The sequence below is a fragment of the Acomys minous genome (assembly GCF_964271855.1).
Source record: "Acomys minous genome assembly, chromosome: 17".
In the NCBI taxonomy this organism is placed as follows: domain Eukaryota; kingdom Metazoa; phylum Chordata; class Mammalia; order Rodentia; family Muridae; genus Acomys; species Acomys minous.
This window is the reverse complement of record NC_140500.1, coordinates 58,941,305-58,961,478: the sequence shown is the minus strand read 5'-3', so window position 1 is coordinate 58,961,478 and position 20,174 is coordinate 58,941,305. Positions and strand designations below refer to the sequence as shown.

The 20,174-nt window shown below is 39.6% G+C and overlaps 1 protein-coding gene across 2 annotated transcripts in view; it reads right to left on the bottom strand.

Moving 5' to 3' along the window:
• EXOC6B (exocyst complex component 6B) overlaps positions 1-20,174 on the bottom strand; it is a 434,863-nt gene that overhangs the window by 197,540 nt on the left and 217,149 nt on the right. For both annotated transcript variants that reach the window (XM_084764962.1, XM_084764963.1), the window contains exons 9-16: positions 15,209-15,292; positions 14,795-14,841; positions 12,986-13,106; positions 10,120-10,191; positions 9,188-9,285; positions 7,001-7,106; positions 3,734-3,843; positions 542-653 (exon numbers count right to left, since the gene is read on the bottom strand). In XM_084764962.1, coding sequence (XP_084621088.1) covers positions 542-653; positions 3,734-3,843; positions 7,001-7,106; positions 9,188-9,285; positions 10,120-10,191; positions 12,986-13,106; positions 14,795-14,841; positions 15,209-15,292 — 750 coding nt within the window. The remainder of the gene's footprint in view (positions 1-541; positions 654-3,733; positions 3,844-7,000; positions 7,107-9,187; positions 9,286-10,119; positions 10,192-12,985; positions 13,107-14,794; positions 14,842-15,208; positions 15,293-20,174) is intronic.

Sequence of the window (20,174 nt, the reverse complement as noted above, 5' to 3'; positions counted from 1 at the left end):
TTTATGCAGTCAGAAATGTTCTTTCTTCCTAGAGCTACTGGCATTAAATCTGTACTAGCTCTGAAAGGAACACAGCCTGCAGCCTTCTCGCCTGAAGACCTTTCCCCAACCTAAGCTCCCACTCTGGGCACAGTACCTTCTTTCAGTGAATGCAAGGTGTGATGTGACCATGAAACCCTGATTTCCAAAGGAAAAGAAATCTCGTAACTTTCAAAATTTTAGGACTACGTATCAGTCAGTCAAACCTTCAGTTTATACTGTGCCACAAATGATTAAAAGGATTTTTCTCCCTTTACTAGGAGAGGCAGTAAGTCATTACCTTCCTCTCTCACACTTCAATCACAAATCACCAAGCTTTCGCTAAACAAGTAACAGTTTACCACTCACATCCAGAAGACATCAAAACCAATAAAAGCCAAGGAAGTCTAACATGGGCCAAAGAACACGAGTGCTATGACCCTGGCATCAATCCTAAAAGCAGGCAAAGTGCATGCACAGGACATGGGGGGGGGGGGGTCCTCGTCACTAGGAGCTACTTTACCTCAGTAAGGCCAATGTTCTTCCTCTTAATGACGTTCTGCAGAGAGTTGCTCAGAGTCCTGGTCAGCAACAGGTTTGTAGACTTACGGATCATGTCATCAACTTCAGTGGAGCTGAAACATAAAGGATGAGCTCAGTTACAGCCCAGGAAACCAGCGCTGACAAATGAGCAGGCCGAGCATTCTTGCAATAGTGACGGCTGTAGCTAGAACAGCAGCAGCAGCAGCAGCAGCAGCGGTGGTAAAAGCAGCAGTAACGGCAGTCAGTACTGAGTGCCAGGAAGTACTCCAAGCACTTTACAAACACCTTGAGGCTTTATTCTGATCAAAGCTCACTTTGCCTTCATTTGAAAAAAAGAAAAAATCTATCTATAGAACTCTGCTTAGTTATTTTTTTTCACATTTGAATACTTTAAGAAAATGCTGGCTAACTTGCACTCTGAAGCTGTAGAACTTCATTTTGAATTTTATACTTTCAATATCAATTAATTTTTACACATTTATACATCCAACACACACACACACACACACACACACACACACACACACACACACACACACCCCTACCACAGAGTTAAAACTAAAATAATAATAATAATTAGTTTGCATCCCCTTTACCTGCATTCATCTTCCTCATTACTTAAAACCTGCCCCCTTTCAGTCTTCTGTGTACTACACTAAACAAGTGTATTTGTTTAGAAAAATGAATGTAGCATTATAGGCTAGAATCTGCATGCGTGAGAACATCAGAGTTTTTTTTCTTTCTGAGAAGTGAGTGACCCCGTTTGAAACTAAACTTCTAAATAGATCCATTTTCCTGCAATTTCCTGATTTTATTTTTCTTTAGAGGTTAATAGTATTCTTATCTTATATGCACCAGGTTTTTAATTGACAATTCATGTGCTGACTGACATTTAGGCTGGTTTCAGTCTCTTGCAATAGTGAGGAGAGCACAGTGAACATGGGTGCGCAAGTATCTCTGTGGCAGGACGTGACGATCTCTGGATATAAATAAGGAATAGCTGGGTCACATGGTGGCTCTATTTTTCATTTTTGAGGCACCTCCAAGCTGATTTTCATAATATCTATATTAATTTACACCCCACCAGCAATGAAGAAGAGCTCCTTTGTCTTCACATTCTCTCTAACATTCACTATTGGATTTCTTGATGGCAGCTATTTAGACTGTGGTAAAGTGTTATTTCAAAGTAACTTTAATGCTCTCTCAAAATACTTCTCTCCCCTTCTCAGTTGCCTCAGAGATACTCAGCAATGGAAGTACTTACTCAGACAACATAGCCTCCAAACTCTTTTCCCTCTCCCCTCCCGACTCCCTGTCTCTCTCTTTCTTAAGTTTAGAAAGCCAAAACACACCAAAATTCTTTACAAAGATTTATTTTCACAATGTGAAGAAAAATAAAATCTATGTGTGCACTGTACTTTTAATTAAATGTCAGGATATCATTTTATTATAGGAACCCCCTGTACTAATAAGAACTTTCAGAATAGCTGCATGCATTCAGAATTTACCACTGGCACAGCTTTCATAATGTATAATAATTTTTAAAACTGTCTGATGGAAGAGAAAATATTCATACAAATATAATTATTTTTTAATGCTGCATAAGAAATCTCCATCTGATATTTCTCTGACTTTGTGACACTGTGTTTGAGAGAACTGTTGTTATACACATTTTCCACATGGCAAACTAAGTCTATTTAGAACTAAGACAGTTCTAATGGAGGAAGTGATAACTGACTCCTAATTACAGGGTACATATATTTTGAGGTGGAAGGCAATGTTAACCCAGTAGAAAAAGGCAAGTGCAAAATTCCTTCAAGTTGAGGGAATATTTCATTTAAATTGTCAATATGAAACTCACCACAGGAAGTTTTGGGTCAAACACTTAATAAAATTTTCAAAAAGAAAAAAAGGGGGCACTGTAAATAATATTAAGAAAAAGTTTCATTCAAGAACATAGGATTCATATAAAAAGTATCTAAATAATTTACCCACATTATTTCAGTATTACCCTTCCCTCAAAAATTAAGTGACAAAAGGACATTTTGCAGTTTACTTGAAATAATTTCCTGGCAATGACAGACATAATAAGACCTTAGACACTGACCTCTGGTGTGAGGTCATCTGATCACAGGTTGCGTGAGGGGAGGATTGTAGGGCTACAAACATATTGCTATTCACCTTTCAAAAGTGATCTGATTTCAAGAGGGCTTTTCTTTAATACTAATCTTGGTTTTAGATGGGAAAATCAACTGTACAATTCCAAGTATCATCCTTTTTCACAGTAAGAATGATAATTAGCAGAAGGCCACTGCAGAAAGACAGAAACTTCAAGGCCTGTGTGGGCTCCAGATGAGATTCAAAGCTATGCTGGCCAACTTAGCAAAATCTTTTCTTGGCATCTGCATGTGACATCACAGTAGCAGAGCACTTGCCTAGTGCACCAGGAGAGCCATGTTCAACCCAAAGTAGCAGAATGGGTAAAAACAGGTGATTCAACCTCACTCCTAATTAGACTTATTTCAGAAAAGCTTGACACATGATACGTTCTGTTCACTGGTTCTTTTTATAAATTTATCAAGTGTAGATACAGATGCAGTGTTGAGCCTTTTCAGGCACTGTTGCTCTGAGCACTGTGGCTGCTGTGTATATCCTGATTTTCTGCAGCACTTAACACCAGCTGTCCTGGTCCGTGGGTAGATAAGCTCCTCCTTGGAGATAAAGGCCTTCCTCTTAGCTTCTTAATGCCTTTACTATTAATGAGCACCCAACTACATGTCTGGCGAAACATATGCAGACTAAACCAATAAATGAGCAAACCAACAAGGAGCCTGTGGTGGAGACAGACACAGAGCAGAACAACAACGCTGGCAGTGAAGACTGTAACTGCTCCATTCTCACTGTAACATTTTAATCAACCGGAATGGAATGGTAAATGTAAGTTAAACTACAATTTCCAGGGATTTTTCAGTGAATTGTTTAAAATGTAATATATACTTGTTATGTCATTCAAAGGTTTTTCCCTTTCACCATCCTTATAAAAAGCACTGACCCCAGTGAAAGCCTATACCAAGGCTTCTGAACTCATAGCTGAAGAGTAGCATGCATTTCACAAAGTGTATATTTAGAGAGGGTAGCAGCACTGGACTGCTTCCAGTGTCTCGTGTGATACCTTAGATGAAGATCTTCTGAAAACTTCAGGCAGGCGTAGATAAATTCTTTAATCTGGTTGTAAACTTTTGGCACAAATTCAGAGAAAGGAAACTTTTTGGGAAATGGCTGCTGTAAATGTAAGAATTAATGAAAACAAGTCACTAAATCCATTGTAGACACTTGAAAATTATTTAAAATACAAAATAAAAACCATTTGTCCTACTTCGTGAAGTATTGATTTAAGAGTATCAAATGTACAAAACTATCTCCAAGCGATTTCTGGGACTAAGAAGAACAATACAAGCATGCTTGCTCATTTCTCTGTCACCTGCACACAAGTTATGGTTATGTGGGAATAAAGAATCTTAAGAAAATGCTTCCACAGAATTGAGCTGGAGGCAGTCTGCAGGGCATTTTCCTTTTTAATTGTTTTTATTTATTTATTATTTTAGTTTATGCACATGTGTTTTGCCTGCATGTATGCATGTACACCATTTACACTCAGTGCCTGTGGGAGCTAGAAAAGGATATCAGACATCCCCATACTGTAGTTACAGGTGGTTGTGAGCGGCCATGTGTGTGCTTGGAATAGAACCTGGGTCCTCTGCAAAAGCAGCCGCATTGCTGAACCGTCTTTCCAGCCCTCAGGCATTTCTTGGCTTATGGTTGCTACAGGAGGGCCCAGCTCACTATGGGACAGCAGTTGAGGATGATCCAGCAGCACTCCTCCACGGCTTCTGCTGCAGTTCCAGCCCCCAGGCTCCTGCCTTCAGTCCCTTCCCTGACTCTCTAGATGATGCACTGTGACCTCAGAGTTTTAAGATAAAATAAATCTTTCCTCCCCTAAGATAAAAACTAGTACCAGGTTGTAGGGTATGACTGTGCAGACCTGACCATCTGATATTCAGAGACCTGTGGAAGGACTCTGGAACTTTTAGAAAAGTAATTGAGTGTTTGTCTGAGGCTTAATGAGCTGTCATTAGAACTTATTAGTTATGAATCTTGAAGCAATGCAGAAGACGGAGTCCTGGCTTATAAGGTTTCAACCGGAAGTTTGAGAGTACCTTAAAGACTGTAATAGGACAATTTGATAACTTGAGCATTAAGAATCTGTGGTTTTGGTAAGCTGTGGCTGAAGAATTGGCTGTAACTAAAAAGAGATCAGAACTATTTACTTAAAAAACCTTTGCTTTACTGGGGCAATTGATGCTAGTTAGTTAGAGCTGAGAAATTAATGATGATTAAGTAGAGACCGGCATCACTGAGGGCATAAAGCTGTGAGTACTTCCTCAGAGTCAGCCCTTAGGAGCTGTGGTCCAGAGGGAGCCAAGGCTGCATCTCACGCTGGCAGCCTAACTTCATAACGTGTAAGAGTCCTCCCAGTGTACTGATGTTTAAGGTTCAAAGAATCACAGAGAGCAGCTATGTATGGTTTGGCATCATGAGAGGTCAGGAGAGGTTATTGGTTGCAGGGAAAAGCCCATCCTTTTGGAGATGCCACGACCATAGTCAACCAGCAAGGAAAGTAGAGCTGCCTGACGCTAAGAAACAAACTGTATAGTGCTGAAGGCAGAGCCAGAGCAGTAGCCCCGACCCTTTGGAGCCCAGAGGATCTTGAGCGAATCCCAGACATCAAACACTGACCTTCTTACACTGTTGAATTGTGGGTTTGATTCAGTTTGATTGCAACTGTGCCCAGTTCTTTAGACATTTTAGAGACTGAGACATTTTAAGTGTCTGAATTTTTTTAAAGTCGGCAGAAGCTTTAAAAGTTGTAATGTTTTACAATGAGATATTGATATTAATATAAGGTAAGGGGGATAAACAAGAAAAGAAAGGCTATTACTTAATAAGCAATGTATCTGTGTGTCAAATTGACAATGGGCCAACTGTATTGACTAGTTTTTATGTCAACTTGATGCAAACTAGGGTCACATGGGAAGACATAGTCTTAAAAAAGAAAATGCATCAATAAGACTGCACTTCCTGTTTATTCAGGTAATTAATTTTATTCCTTCTCAAATCTCTGATGGGGCTGAAAACTGGATAGTTTAGTCTTACAATTAGGCTTAGTTGTTTAGGGATTAAGAAGTTTTTAGGTATAGATAGATGTTTTAAGTTGATAGCAATGAGATATGATAGATATTGATTTTCACTGAGAATTTTAGACTCACCAAGATATGAAAAATGTTTTCTTCAAGGCTGCCAAATACAAATAGCCAAAACACTAAGAATGTAACATTTATATAATTCCTAATTGTTTTGTGGTTCTTCTTGCTGTATGTAGTTTATTTTATTTGTGTGTAATAATATAAATGTATATGTAAAAATAGAAGTATAAAAAATTTGAGAAAAAAAAAGGATATTGGCCTATAGGCAAATCTGTAGGGCACTTTCTTGATTGATGACTGATGTGGAAAAGTCTAGCCCACAGGAAAAGCCCTGGGGTAGCGCTGGATTGTATAAGAGTACAGGCTGAGAAAACCATGAATGAGTAAGCCAGTAAGCGACATTCTATCAGCCCATACCTCTAGGTTTGTACCCTCTCTGAGGTCCTGACCTGACTTCCCTAGTGATGAATGTGTCATGGAACTGTATGGTTTCAAGAGTTCATGACTCTATAAACAGCACAAGACAATAGTGCAAGCATGTACTTTCATGTTTGTTATATGCAAGCCGTAGGCACAGTAGAGGTAGAAAAGGGCTGCTTGAGGAAAACCAGTCTATTCTGTAACTTTGGTAGGAGAAACCACTCAGTGCACTGTCAAAACAAAATAATTATATACCCAAAAGAGCAAATTTAAATGTCTGGTTTTAGAAGAAGTTATTTGAACAGTATAACAAACTTAAGAAATTCCAATTTTAACCAAATTGTAATACCCTAGTGATCTGACAAATTCAACGATGTGCTAGGATCTCAAAGCCTTTTGCAGATGCCCAGTGAGTAATTCTAAACCTCTAAGACCTAAAAAGGAATTCTTTGAATATATTTTAAAATCTATTGAACTTGGGCTAGAGAGATGGCTCAGAGGTTAAGAGCAGAGCCCACTCTTTGAAAGGTCCCAAGTTCAATTCCCAGCTATAATGAGATCTGGTGCTTTCTTCTGATGTGCAGGCGTACATGCAGACAAAACACAGTATACTGAATAAATGGATGGATGGATGAATGAATAAATAAATAAATCTTTTTTAAAAATCTTTTGAACTGAAGCTTCTCCGTCTCAGAGAAATTAATTTAATGTGAGGGGAAGAGAATGAGAATATTTTGCTTTAAAGTATCCCTTACCTTTTCCAGTTCTATATCTTGAAATGGGAACTGTCCTACAACCTTTTTGTACGTCTCTTCACTCGTTACTGGTATAGGACTGTAGTTGTCAGAATCAAGTATGTTTCTATAAGAAAATGCAAAGAGGGAAGGGAGAGGCAGAGAGAGAGGAGGGTGGATTAAACACAGGGACATTTTCTGAGACAGTCTGATGATTGTATGACTTCCACAACTTCACATGCACACTTCCAAGTCCTCACTGTACTCCTTCTACGATTCAGCCATTGGGTTTGGGCATTTTAAAAAGAAAGCAGGGAGAAACTAAGCTCTGAGACAAGTGGAACACAGCTGTAAACATGACCTTCTAGTGCCTGTGATTTACAAATGGGAAGAAAATTAAAGGCAAGTAGGAAGTAAATGAAAAAAAATAATATTGGAGCTGACCATTCCAGTAAGATATATTGGATCATAATGACAGCTTTAATAGTCTACCGGATAGTGTATTCTATCTAACTTAGGAACTGTCAGAGATGAAAAATAACTTCTAACAATAAATCCAAGCTATGCTCTTTCTCCTCTATCTTTACTTTAAACTAGTCACAATGTCTTCCAGTAATAAGTTCTCTCTCCTTGAGCACATTAAGAGTTCTCCAAAAGCAGAAAGTTTCCTATGAAAATCCAAACAGAAACCCACAGAAAGAGCACAGAATGCTCTGCCATGCTGCCTCTACTGCCTACAGAGATAACCCTCCCATAACAGCAATTATCAGCACTACACACATCTAGGTTCTGGAAGTAGATGTAAATCATTAATATAAATATGAGTTGAACTAAATAATGATATGTTCATGAACTGTGAAGAATAATATTAAACAATGAAGGCAAAGGTTTAAAAAGTAAAACAACTTGAAAACAAGATTAGCTGGGAAGGAGACATAAGCAAAGAGCAAGAACTCTTGAAGTTAAGGACAAACTCAGATTCCTGAACTTGTAGGCTACTCTGGGCAAGGGAGCCATTTTCATAACATTAGTCCGCCTGACCCAGAACATGGAAGGTCCTCTATCCACTAGTATTTTCTTCAATTTCTTATGCGTCCTTACTTTCCACTGTGGAGGTCTTTCTCCTCTTTGGCTAGGTTTATTCCTGGACCTTTTGTTTATTTGCTTGTTTATTATGCTTTTTGAGGATATGGTATACGGGACTGCATCCTGAGTTTTTTTTTTTTTCAGCATGCTTGTCTTAGAATACTTTCTGTATGTTGACTTGTGTCCTGTAACTTTGCTGAGGGTGTTTAATAGTTCTAAGAGGTTTCTAGTGGGATCCAGAGGTCTCATACATATAGAATCATATGATCTACAAAGAGGAATAATTGTATTCCTCTGTTCTCATTTGTTATCTTTTTTTTTCTTTTCCTTGCTGTATTGTTGTGGCTAAGGCATCAAGCACTAAACTGAATTAAGATTAAAGCAAGAAGACAGTTTTTCTCACTTCTTTTAGAGGACAGGATCAAAACCAGAAGAAAGTGAAATGAAATGACAAGAGATGTATACCAAACCAACAGTCCCAAGAGTCTGTTCTAGAAGGAAGTATTCCAGAATAATTTCCCATTGCTGGATACATGCTGCAATAACGATATAGAGAATATGCTCCAAATATGGACTGCAATGAGTCATTTCTCTGCTAGGAAGAATAACATGAGTTATCAAAGAGTGAGCCAGGCCCAGCTGACACACCAATAATTCTAGCACTTAGAAGGCGGGGAAAGAAGATCAGAAGTTCAAGGTCAGCCTGAGACACAGGAGACACTATAAAATAAAATGTTTTCCTAAGGTTCTGCTAGTCATGGTTGCTTAGCTACCACTACCAAACTAAAGTATGACCTTCAGGAAAAAACAAAAACTGTAAGATAGAGTAAGGAGACACGAGGTAATCTAGATACTATGAGCCAATAAATCTGGCATTTATCCAAGGAAACAAACAGGCTATGGGGCTTTCCCAGCACAGTGAGAACTAATATATCGGCACAGGATACCTTGAAAGATCATTTTCAAATCATTATGATTCATTACAATTCTGGATCATAAATCGAAGCAGTTAGAAAAATATAAGCCATGCGCACGTGGTGCTCATTCTATCTATCAGGTCCTCAGTGGTGCATGCATAGGGGAGGCCAAGACAGGGACATCAGAGCAGCTGCAGCGCCTTACCGGAAGACTCCTGCCCACTTCTTCAACAGGGTCTCACTATACTGGTCTCTTATTTCCAACAGCATATCAAAAAGTTGATTCACAGGAAAACCATACACCTGAAAGAAAACACATTATGTTTTCAGAGAAGACTTTTCGAATAAACAGAAGTAAGATTAGGTGCTTAAAGGTGTTTCATTATTTAAACAACAATGAAAAAAGATGAAGCAAACTTGTTCATCTCTACCTAATATCTAGTGTTTAGCTCTCAAAAATTCAAATATACACATCAATATTCCTAGGCCAATCATTAAAAAGAAAATGATAAAAACCAGAACCAACATGTAACGTCAGGTGAGTGTCCCCTGCGGTGACTTACTGCCCTCCGCAATCCTCCAAGAACACAGAAAGTGAAGCTGCTACCATGTCACAAACACTCCATGCTGCTCTAACATGGCTCAAAGCAGCCACCGCTATAAAGACGGAAGTGGAACACACCACAAGGCACACGGGGCCATGCTGCAATTACAAACACTTAAAAACTTTGTAAATGGCTCATGTAATTTTTCTCTGAGGGAGAAAAAAGGTAGAAACATTTTAAGAGAGCATAAAAGGTCAAGAGAAAGCCCAGAATATGCTATGAAGAAGCTAAAAGAGAGTTGGGTGGTGGTACACTCCTTAAATGCCACCACTTGGGATGTAGAGGCATGCAGATCTCTGTGAGTTCTAGGCCACTCTGATCTACCAAGCAAGTTACAGGACAGACAGGATTTTACAGGAAAACTCTTGTGTTGAAAAACCAAAGAAAGAAAAGTAAAGTAAAAGAAAGATCTATCTGTAGGAAAGAATAAACAGTAAAAACTCAAAACGAATGAAGCAGGCTTGGGAGAGAGCACAGCAGTTCCTGGCTGATGGAGCCTCTCTGGGACAGCAGGTGGCAGCTGCTCACGTACCTGAAGTGTGTCAGCAAAGAGCACAATGAGGTTCTTCAAGTCCAACACAAGGTTCGGGTCAGAACAGTAGGACTAAAGGAAATGAGGAAAAGTGAGAAAATGTCTCATGAAAACATTACATTTTTACTTATTGAATTGTCTAACGCACCAGCTGGTACAGGCACTTATAACAAGGAGTCTAACCATTTTCTGCACGAGGCAGCAAAAGGCTCAATCAGAGAAGAACTGAGGAGGCAGGGTTCACCAGGATGATCTATATCTTTAACATGTGGGAACACATGCTCTTTGGTTAAGGAAGAAAACAAAATGGGGCCCGCAAGATAGCTCAGCAAAGATGTGCCCTGCCCGATGACACAATCCAGAAGATTTGGATTTAATCCCCTGAACACATATGAACTGATTGCAAATTGTCCTCTGACATCACCACATGTACAGCATGTATGCCCCCATCATAGGAAGAGACAGTAATAATAAATAAACTAAAATACAAAAATTTTTAAGGAACCCAAAATAGATCCGACAATTTTAAAATGAGCAATAATAAATACTTTCTATCAAAACGTATGGTATGTGCCTAAAGCCATTTTCAAAGTAACTTTATATTTCTTTATATACATAAACATTAGAAAATATGAAAGACTGAAAATAACCTGACTAAACACTGCACTACTGGCACTATGGGAAATACCACCAAATAACCATAATTATATAATAAAATGAAATTAAGAAAATTAAAAGTGATAAACTGATGATATAAAAAGACATAAACCGGATAAATATGAAATCAATAAGACAGGCATCTTAGGGAATTCTGATTATGCAATAAAGAAAAATGGCATTAAGCAGTACAAGGGATATACGATAAGCATAAATAAGTAGGAAACAAGAATTGTAAATAAGCACCATATATAGCCTTGCCTGCACACATCTGATTGCTTGGCTGGCTAGCCTGGAATACAGTTTCCAGGGGAGGATTAAAGAATCTATGCTACTAATGTAAAATTTCATCAATTCTGATATTCCAGTTTCCTAGGTTATAGCTTTGTTTTCTGTTCTCCATGTAACCTCTCAGGGTCTGATGGCAGGATGCTCAATTTCCCCATAATGATGATATACTTGAGTTTCTCCTGCTATGATGTCTTTCTTTTATGTGCTGTCTCTTGTAAAGACCCCTTGTGGTTTTGGTGTCAAAACTAATTTTAATACGAAATAGCCCCAATTCTCCTGTTTGAAGCTCTTCAATATTATTTGCTTTCTGCCTGTTTGCTTCTCCTTATGTAAAAACTGCCCAAGGCACTGTAATGGTCTAGCTTTCCTAGACTTGCTGGGTTACTGACATAACTGGACCTACTCAAGTTACCTTATTTTAAGTTTTCTATTTACATTTTTATGTTTCCCAAATGTCCTTCCATGTGTGTTATCGGATAGGATCTTTTAGTTACATTGCAGTGGGAATTAAAGCCTATTGTTTAAATAACCTAAAGTGCCCATTAAATGCTTTCTGAATATAACTCATCCTTTAAAGGACTAATTTATGTGACAGACATAATGAAGACTCCGTATGTTTATCTGTCAGGATTTGCTGTCAGTTCTCTCGCTGTCACTCAACGAATCTTCTCCACTTTACACTCTATTACTATAGGCCCCTTGATGGACACTGGATTTTCTCGATCACAATCAGCTGCCTTCCAAAGTCTCCATTACAACCACGCTTCTCAGTCATTCCTCCCACACTTTCTGTCACTTTGTGACTATGGGACAGACTTTTTTGACTTTGACTCTATCTTCTAGAGCGTGAAATGACATGCAGTCCTGATCTCTGGACTAAATTTTTATATCCGATACTCACTTTCCAAGGCACCATTTTTATATTGCATTCTGTGGGTGTCTTTTAATGATTTTCTTCTGTCTTAGTTTCTTTCATGTTACACGTAGAGTATATACAAGACAGGAAATGGCTCTAACTAAAACTGTACGCGTCCCAGTGAGAACTAGCTGCTACAAGAGCCTGTGAGATGTGCTCGCTAGGACGCATCACTCCCACTCAGGGAAACAGTATGACCTCAGTCATTTTCATCTCTCTCCTTGCTTTTCACTTGTAGTTTTATAGCTGACACTTTTTCTTTAGAGCCGCCAAGCTCTTAGTTGCTCTTGCTGAAAATATTATGCATTCAATTTTAATGTACCCACTCCTGAGACACTTATTGGTACTAGGTTAAACATACAAAGTAAGGAAATCTTATTTTATGCAAATAACAATGAGGTGGTAGTCCTGCCAAAAGGAAGAGGAACAATAAAGGACTACCATGGGCAAGTGTATGAGGAATGATGAGCAGCCAGCAACAAGACAATGTGGCATGCTAAAATTTGTAGTAATGTCTCTATTACCTTGCCTTCTATGAGCTAAGCTTAGCAGGCAGTTGGCCAGCAAAAGCACAGTCCTCTCAGCCTAGGCATGTGGAGAGGAAGGATGATTGCATAACTAGAAGCGAGAGCAATCCTTCAGCTATGTGTATGAACGTCTATAGTACATGAGGTATTTTCTGAGTGAAGAACCATGAAACACATAAAATATATATATATATATGAATGATAATACACGACTTTGTACTCAGTGAGGAAAAAGAAGGACCTGTACGTGAAATACAGAGAACACTACTGGACACAGAGAGAATCAAGGACAGGTGTGGGTGACTGTTTTGTATTAGGCAAGCTCAGTGTTACAGAACTCAGAAATCTAAATGCAGGGCTTCCACAATCTCCAAAGGAGGGTCTCCCAAGGTGTATGTCGACATGAAATCAGTGCAACACCAGACAGCATACAGACGTCAGCAGTAAGGAAGCTCTTCCTGGGCACCCCACATACCGAGTGGGTACGCAATGCAGCGATGGTCTTTGAAAGTGCCATTTCCCACAGTTCATCAATGTAGGCTCTATTCACTAAACCTTGGGTTGTATGTAAAATGTGATCTTCAACAACAAAAAATCTGTGATTGGGAAGAAAAGGAAGCACAGATGTTAGAGATTACAGTTGCTATCTTGACCACTAAGCTTTGACATTAACAGCTGCTCAAAGGAAATACTATTTTTTTTTCTGAAAAAAGCTATTCATTATCATAAATAAAATTACTTGATAGATTGAGAACACATCTACAATCATATTATATCTTCTTAGAACCTTTACCAAAACTAAAGCTTCATTTCTAATGTCAACCACGTAACCCAACAGTTTAAGAGAGGAAAGTACATATACCTGATAAAGTCTATCTCCAATGTATTTTTAAAATGCAGTGTATTTCAAGAAACTAACAAATTTTAAGCAGATAATAAACATTAAAATTTACAGATTGCAAGAATTCAAATATGCAACATAGCAAAATAATTCCCCTAATCGGGCTTATAACTCCAGTGACTCAGGAGGCTAAAGCAATCCCTGCCTACACTTCAGAATGACTTAAATAGGAATTATATGAGACATTGCCTCAAAATAATAAGTCAGGTTGAGATATTCTTTTAAATTATAAATGTATGTTTTTAAATTCACTGTTGGAGCTTATAGTGCATTTAAAACATATCTTCAGTTACCTTGTTTAAATACTCATTCAAATAAAAAAAACTTTATTAGAGAATTTTTTTTAATTATATAAAAAAAAAATCAGAGAGACCAAGGTCTCCTGTCTCCTGAAGCTCAGGCTGGCCTCACACTGTCTATGTAGCCAAATGTGACCTAAAGCTGTTGATCCTACAGCCTCCACTGGAATTAGAGGTGTGCCACACCTGATTGATGCATGCTAGCTAAGTGTTCTAGCAGTAGCTGTACCATCAATGACAGGCACAACGGAAGCTGCTCATTACACTGAAGCAATTAAATCTGATGAAAGAACACAAGGGAAGAGGACAAGGAAAGCTAGAGACAAAGTGGGGAAGGAGAAAAGAAGGAAGAGGTGGGCAGGCAAGCTCTACTGAATAACCCAATTCCACTGCCCTTCTTTTAGCCACGGCTGTCATCTCATAGTTGGAACAAACTGTTTGCATACAGGGCTCTTGACTAAGTAACCCTGACTTCACACTACGAGGTCCACCCCAGATGAGAACAGCCACTGCACGCTGTGGGGTCAGCCTGGCAACACCCTTTTTAAGGAAAGTTGTTTTAGTGTAATTCACTCACAGATTTCTGAGTCATACATAGCTGCTTTCAGACTGCCACTAAGCCAAAAAGTTATGACAAAGTTCCTAAATTCTGCTAGGCCTAGAGTATTTTACTGTTTGAAAAAATTCTGCCAATGTGGCTGCTTATCTCCGCCCCTCTACCCACAGTAGAACAAAGAATGAAGAAACAAAACATCAAATATAATATGTTACGAGTCCATGTTCAGATCTCTCATCACAAAAGTTTCCTCAAAGAACATAATGCTGGGACAAGGAAGAGTTCCTTCTCATGGTTTGTTGAGATGGCATCTCTCTGTGCAGCCCAGGATGATCTTCCTGCACCAACCTCCCCAAGCACTGACTACCAAGTGTGTGCAACCACGCCCAGGAAGATGTTCCTTCTAAATTACAAGAAAATATCTAAGTATTTTCTTTAAAATTACCAAAAGAGAGAAAATTTCCCAAGTAAAGGTATGTCTTTTAGAAGTCCTCCAAATTAAGTACAGAAATGCCCGCAGGTACCTACCCTACAATTTGATTGAAATACTTCCTGTAGCCATCTAAAGTTTCGTGCTGTAATAAAGCAAAGCAAAGTTACTGTTTCTGTGTTGTTATTTTAAGATGTGAAAAATCAGTTATTCTCAGGAAGCTTAATTCCACAGACAGTGCCACTGACCCTACACGGTAGCAATGGGAATGCACTGACAAGACACACACTTTCTATTTAGAACAATGGATGGCACGTAACAGTCAAGAAAAGTTTACTGCTGTTCTTACTTCACAGCAAATCCACCCAAAGTTGTGTCAGAATGACAGCAAGCACACACAGGCAGGTGCACCTGCATGCACAGACACAGACACACGTATACATGCACAGACACACTCACTCAGCTAGCAGGAAGTAAAGGGAAAGTACAGAAAGGACAAGTAGCAAGCCTACCATGTTAGATGGAGGCTGGAGCACCAAACGAGCCTGTTTTCGCCTCTGTTTTCGGTAGTAATTCTCAAACGTTTCTCGGGCACCCTGTAAAAGAGGCAAAAGCAAATAATATAATTGAGCAAATAATCCTTGAAATTGAAAAGAATCGAGTAGACTCCAGGTGTGGAATGTGAAGAATAGCACGTATCTCAAAGCCTACTTGTAATAATGATAATAATGACAGAATATAAAAGCAATTACAACCATTTGTTCACCCCAGACACACAACACTGAAGAATAGACGAGGGTGACCTTTACAACAAGGTCAGAACTCAAGCTTCAGCAACACCGAGATTGATTTCTGAGTCAATAATCACAAATTCACAAAATGAAGGTAAAACGAACAGTTTTAAAATGTTATAGTAAGCAAGAAAATGTCACATCAAAATCAAAAGGAATATTCCAGATGAAAAAATGCCCAGGAGGAAAGTCAGCTTTCAAATCATTCATGATGACAGGGGTCAATGAAAAGTGAGAAGGGCAAGAGATGGGGATGGCAAATCTTTTTTTCACATGGAATCTTACCAAGAAGGGACAGAACAAAAACAAAAGAGACAATTCTTCAATATTCTTGATATACACATTTCCAGTTCTCCCCCATGCAGGGGTTCCCAACTTTTTGACACTGTGACACGACAAATGTGTTTGGCCGCATTCACAGCTCCCCCAGAACTCAGTATGAGTGGTGCTCAGAACAATACCTGGCTCATGAACACTACACTCACAAGCTCCGCTCTGGGTTGAACAGCATGTACCCCAAACCTACACCCTTCCAAGAAACTCTGGAAGAAGCTTTAGCTAGAACTGGCAATAATTCTGATGTGATCAGTCTATTTGTGTGATCATGCCTGCTAGATGGTGGGCGGTGTCCCCCGAAGAGAAGACCCAGAAAGACACAGACAAGGAGAACAGCATGTAGACAGGCAGAGGTGGGTCAACGCAGACCCAACTGAAAAGCACCAAGAACTGTTGGGGCTCACAGATGCCAGGAAGAAATAAACAAGATTCTTTCCATAGTGTCAAAGGGAGTGTGGTCTTCTAAGATGCTTTTAATTTGTAATTCAAGTTTTCAGAATTTGGATAGTACAAATTTCTGTTGTTATAAACCATATAGTTTGTGGTACCTTGTTACAGCAGCTCTAGAAAAATAATACAAATTGAGAGGGTTTTGTAATAACATGCCTCGTTGTGACTAAATGTTCTTAACCCAAGACTTTTCTTAATAAGTAAAACAAGCAGAAAGATCCCACAGAGTCTAAGAGCACTGGGCTCAGACCAGGTGGCTACATTCAAACTGTGGTTCTACCCTTCCTGCCAATGTAAGTGTTCTGAATCCCTGCTGCTAACTTAAGTTTCATTGCCTATTCACTTAACTTTCACCTGTGCTTGTGCATTGTCTTTCATTTGTGGAGATGTCAACCTTGACCAGCTGCTACATGGACTCAATGAGCTATAATGCTCTTAAAACAAGGTCTAATCAATAACAGGCATGTATATAAGAGCTTACTTTTTAAAAATAAACAAGATGAACTACCTCTCACAGGCAGGCAATTATCTAGGTCATTTTCTTCCATAACCTAAAACGTTGAAGAAGTTTATTCATCATGACTTCTTTGCTATATTGCTATCCACACTGAACCTGAACTGGGAAAACTAATTTAAGTCACAACCACACAAATGTAATGCAGTTTGTTGGTGGGCAAAAGCCTTCAGTAAAGAGGAGGACAATTGCTCTTCAGGCTAACCAGCAGCTGGTACTCATTCCACTACAATGCAAAGCGACTGAAGACAAGCTTTTAAAAAGTGTGGCATGCCAGGGACCAGATCTGGGTACATGGCCTTGCAGCAGCAGGGGTCTATTACCACTAAAGTCCAAGCAGACATCCCTTATCTAGGCTGCTGCCCAGTGGCATATCAATATCTGAGGACTCTGCAGAACTGGACCCACCCCTAACCTGGGCATCCTGGGAGAGCTGATCCTAGAAACATAGGAGCAAGAGAGCTAACCCTGCTCCTAGCCAGCTGCAGTACTCAGGAGAGTAGCCCATACATTATGGGAGTTGCAGGTGAGCTAGCTCCAAGGATACAAGCATGGGAGAGCTGGCCCTACCACTCATCTCCCCATTCAGTGGCATGGATGAGGGAGAGATACCCTCCCCTTACCGCCCAATCCTCACCACTTGTGCCAGCTGGGTCATGAGAGCAGAAGAGCAAGAGAGATGGTCCTGCCCCTCACCACTCCAGCACTTGGGAGAATAGGTTCTACACTTCATCTAGGCAGAACAATAGAGCTGGTGTGGGGGCTCCAGGTGGTCCAGCCTTGAGCTGGCCATGCCTCTTGTCTTCTGGGAGGTGGCATGGACAAAGAAGAGACACCCTCCTGTCCTCCCTTGTCCCTCACTATCTGTGGCAGGCAACAGAGCTGGCCCTGGGGTTATGAGAGTGGGCTTTGTACCTCATCCGGGCAGCAGGTAAAGCTGGCCTGCTTGTGGAGGGGGGATGCTGGTGAGCTGGCCCCAAGGGCACAAGAGTAGGAGAGCCAGCAAACTGACTAGCTCAGTCAGATACCTCTTAGGCCTAGACCCAGAACCTTGAATTGGCCCACCCCAACACCTACCCCACTGATGAACTGCTGGTGTGCATGAAGGGGGTAGTCCTAAAGATCTAAAACTACAGGATCTCCATGACATAAGGAAACAACTAGTCCCATATGGCTCCAGCATTGACAGAATAGCAGAAGCTGGAAGTCTCATGCCAGACCAATAAGTCATTGCAATGAACATTTGCCAGCAAAGAAGTATGCACAAAAGAGTATACTGTGAACACACTGTGACATACTACAGGTTCCACAATGAGGTTTATTTCTCTCTGTTATAGGAGGAAGTTGCAAGGGTAGAGGGTGGATGTGAGAGGAGGAGGAGATGAGTGCAACTAGGGTGCATGATGTGAAATTCACAAAGAACCAATAAAAGTTTTTTTTTTTAAGAAATGTGGCATGCACTCAAAAACCTTCCTTAGAGAAACTGGAATAATAATAATAATATAATTTTTATCTGTCATGAAATATTACCTTTTATGTTAAAATGTCAAACTCAGTTTCAGTTCACAGGCTATATAGATATAGGTAGCAAAGTGAACTTTGCCCCTGGATCATAGCTGTAAAGCCCTGTGCCCTTGAAAATAAACATCTTAAACTGCTAAAGTGATTGTCACTGTCTACGGGTATTTCTTATGTATGAAATGAAATTACATATTAGCATGGCTATTTCATCACTTTTTTCATCCACCAGTTAATAAGGAAGGAAATTATTCAAATTATTAGGTAACAAGTGGAGACTGCCATTTGATTTGCTAAAGTTATTCCCTACTTGTCACCAAGTCATAGGACAGTGATGTTGTTAAATGTCAATTGCATGCTGTATACACTGAAGGGCTTTTCATTGTAAGGTTAACAGCCTTGAAGGACCTTTACTATTCTAGTGTGACATTACCTATTTAACATGCTTTAGAGCCAAGATACACTTAATTATAAATTTAAGGAAAGCCTCCATTCTAATTAGACCATCAGGTACTAATTTGATTTCTTTGTTGTAAATGACACAGAATATACAAGATAAAATTCTATATAAAAATCAGATTCATTTCCTTTCTAATATTCCTTAAACAGAGAATAGGCCAACTGAACTAATAAGTCTGTCTTCCTCACTTACAAAAATGAGTTGGATTTTCCCTGGTGGTATTAAATAATTCACCTTGAAGAATTCTACTCCTTCTGCCAATTTTGTCAACTTGGTTTCTAAAGGTAGGATTCAAGAAGTGGGCATCAGACCGTTTTAGAAGCAGGCTACTATATGAACCATGGGGTTTCATTTCAGCTCTGACCTCAGAACCAATAACAGATTCTACAGGTTTGAGGGAGGGAAAAAATGAGGGGAGAGAAGGGGATAGTTTATTAATAGAAAACATCTGGGGGGTACCTAACAGCTATGTTAATTGAAAAATTAGTGAGAAAAGGAAACCAGACAAAGAGAAAAGTCTATTCCTAGAAGTAACACCTAGAGAGACTCAAAGAAAACAGCTCAGCGTACATTTTAAAAATGTAAAGAGGTTCTGTATGGTGAGGTGCAGGGACAGCTGGGGACAAAGCTGTAGGAACTAGTGATTATTTATAAATAAAGTTATATGGCAACAGCTGTAACGACAGAAAGAACTCCCTAGACTTTAGATCGAAGTGTACAGAGGCTAGGATGAAGAAAAGGAAAATGAGGTTCCAAGAGGTCAGGCAGGAAGTCAGCCAGGCGGCACAGGGCTGCTGTCCCGCCACTGAGAAGCAGGCAGGCAGGAGAGTCATACGCTCATGAACAAGTGGATGGTGGGCGTGGTGATAAGAACAGGGGCATTTCAGCATTTCCAATCCGGGTCAATAGTTCTGGAACAGAGGGAAAATACAGACCATCTTCATTACGCAAAAACTCTGTACTTGCAAATTCATCACTTGTTAAACGTTAGCTGAACTCCAGAATCAATACTCATAGTTCGTTCATAGACATTCACAGCTATGTGCAGAATGTCTAAGACTTCAAATTGTCCAATACACATGTTCCTCACTAAGGTCAAACAAGGCAATATGCGGCCTTTTGTTTCAGTCTCATACCATAAACAAGTATCACTTTCATGGCCTATCCAATGCCACATTCTCTGAATTTTTGTACTTTTTGTTCATTATTCTGCTCATTAAAATGGCCCTTACCTATAGCATTAAAATGGTGTCCAACGTTCCTAAGCCCAGGAAGGCTTAAAATGACTTAAAGAGAAAGCCTGTGTGTTATACAAGCTCCCCAAAACATTATTATAGTGATATTGGCCAGCAAAGCAACAATATGGTAATTAAGATCACCCCCCCACACCTCTCTCTCTGCGGGGGCTG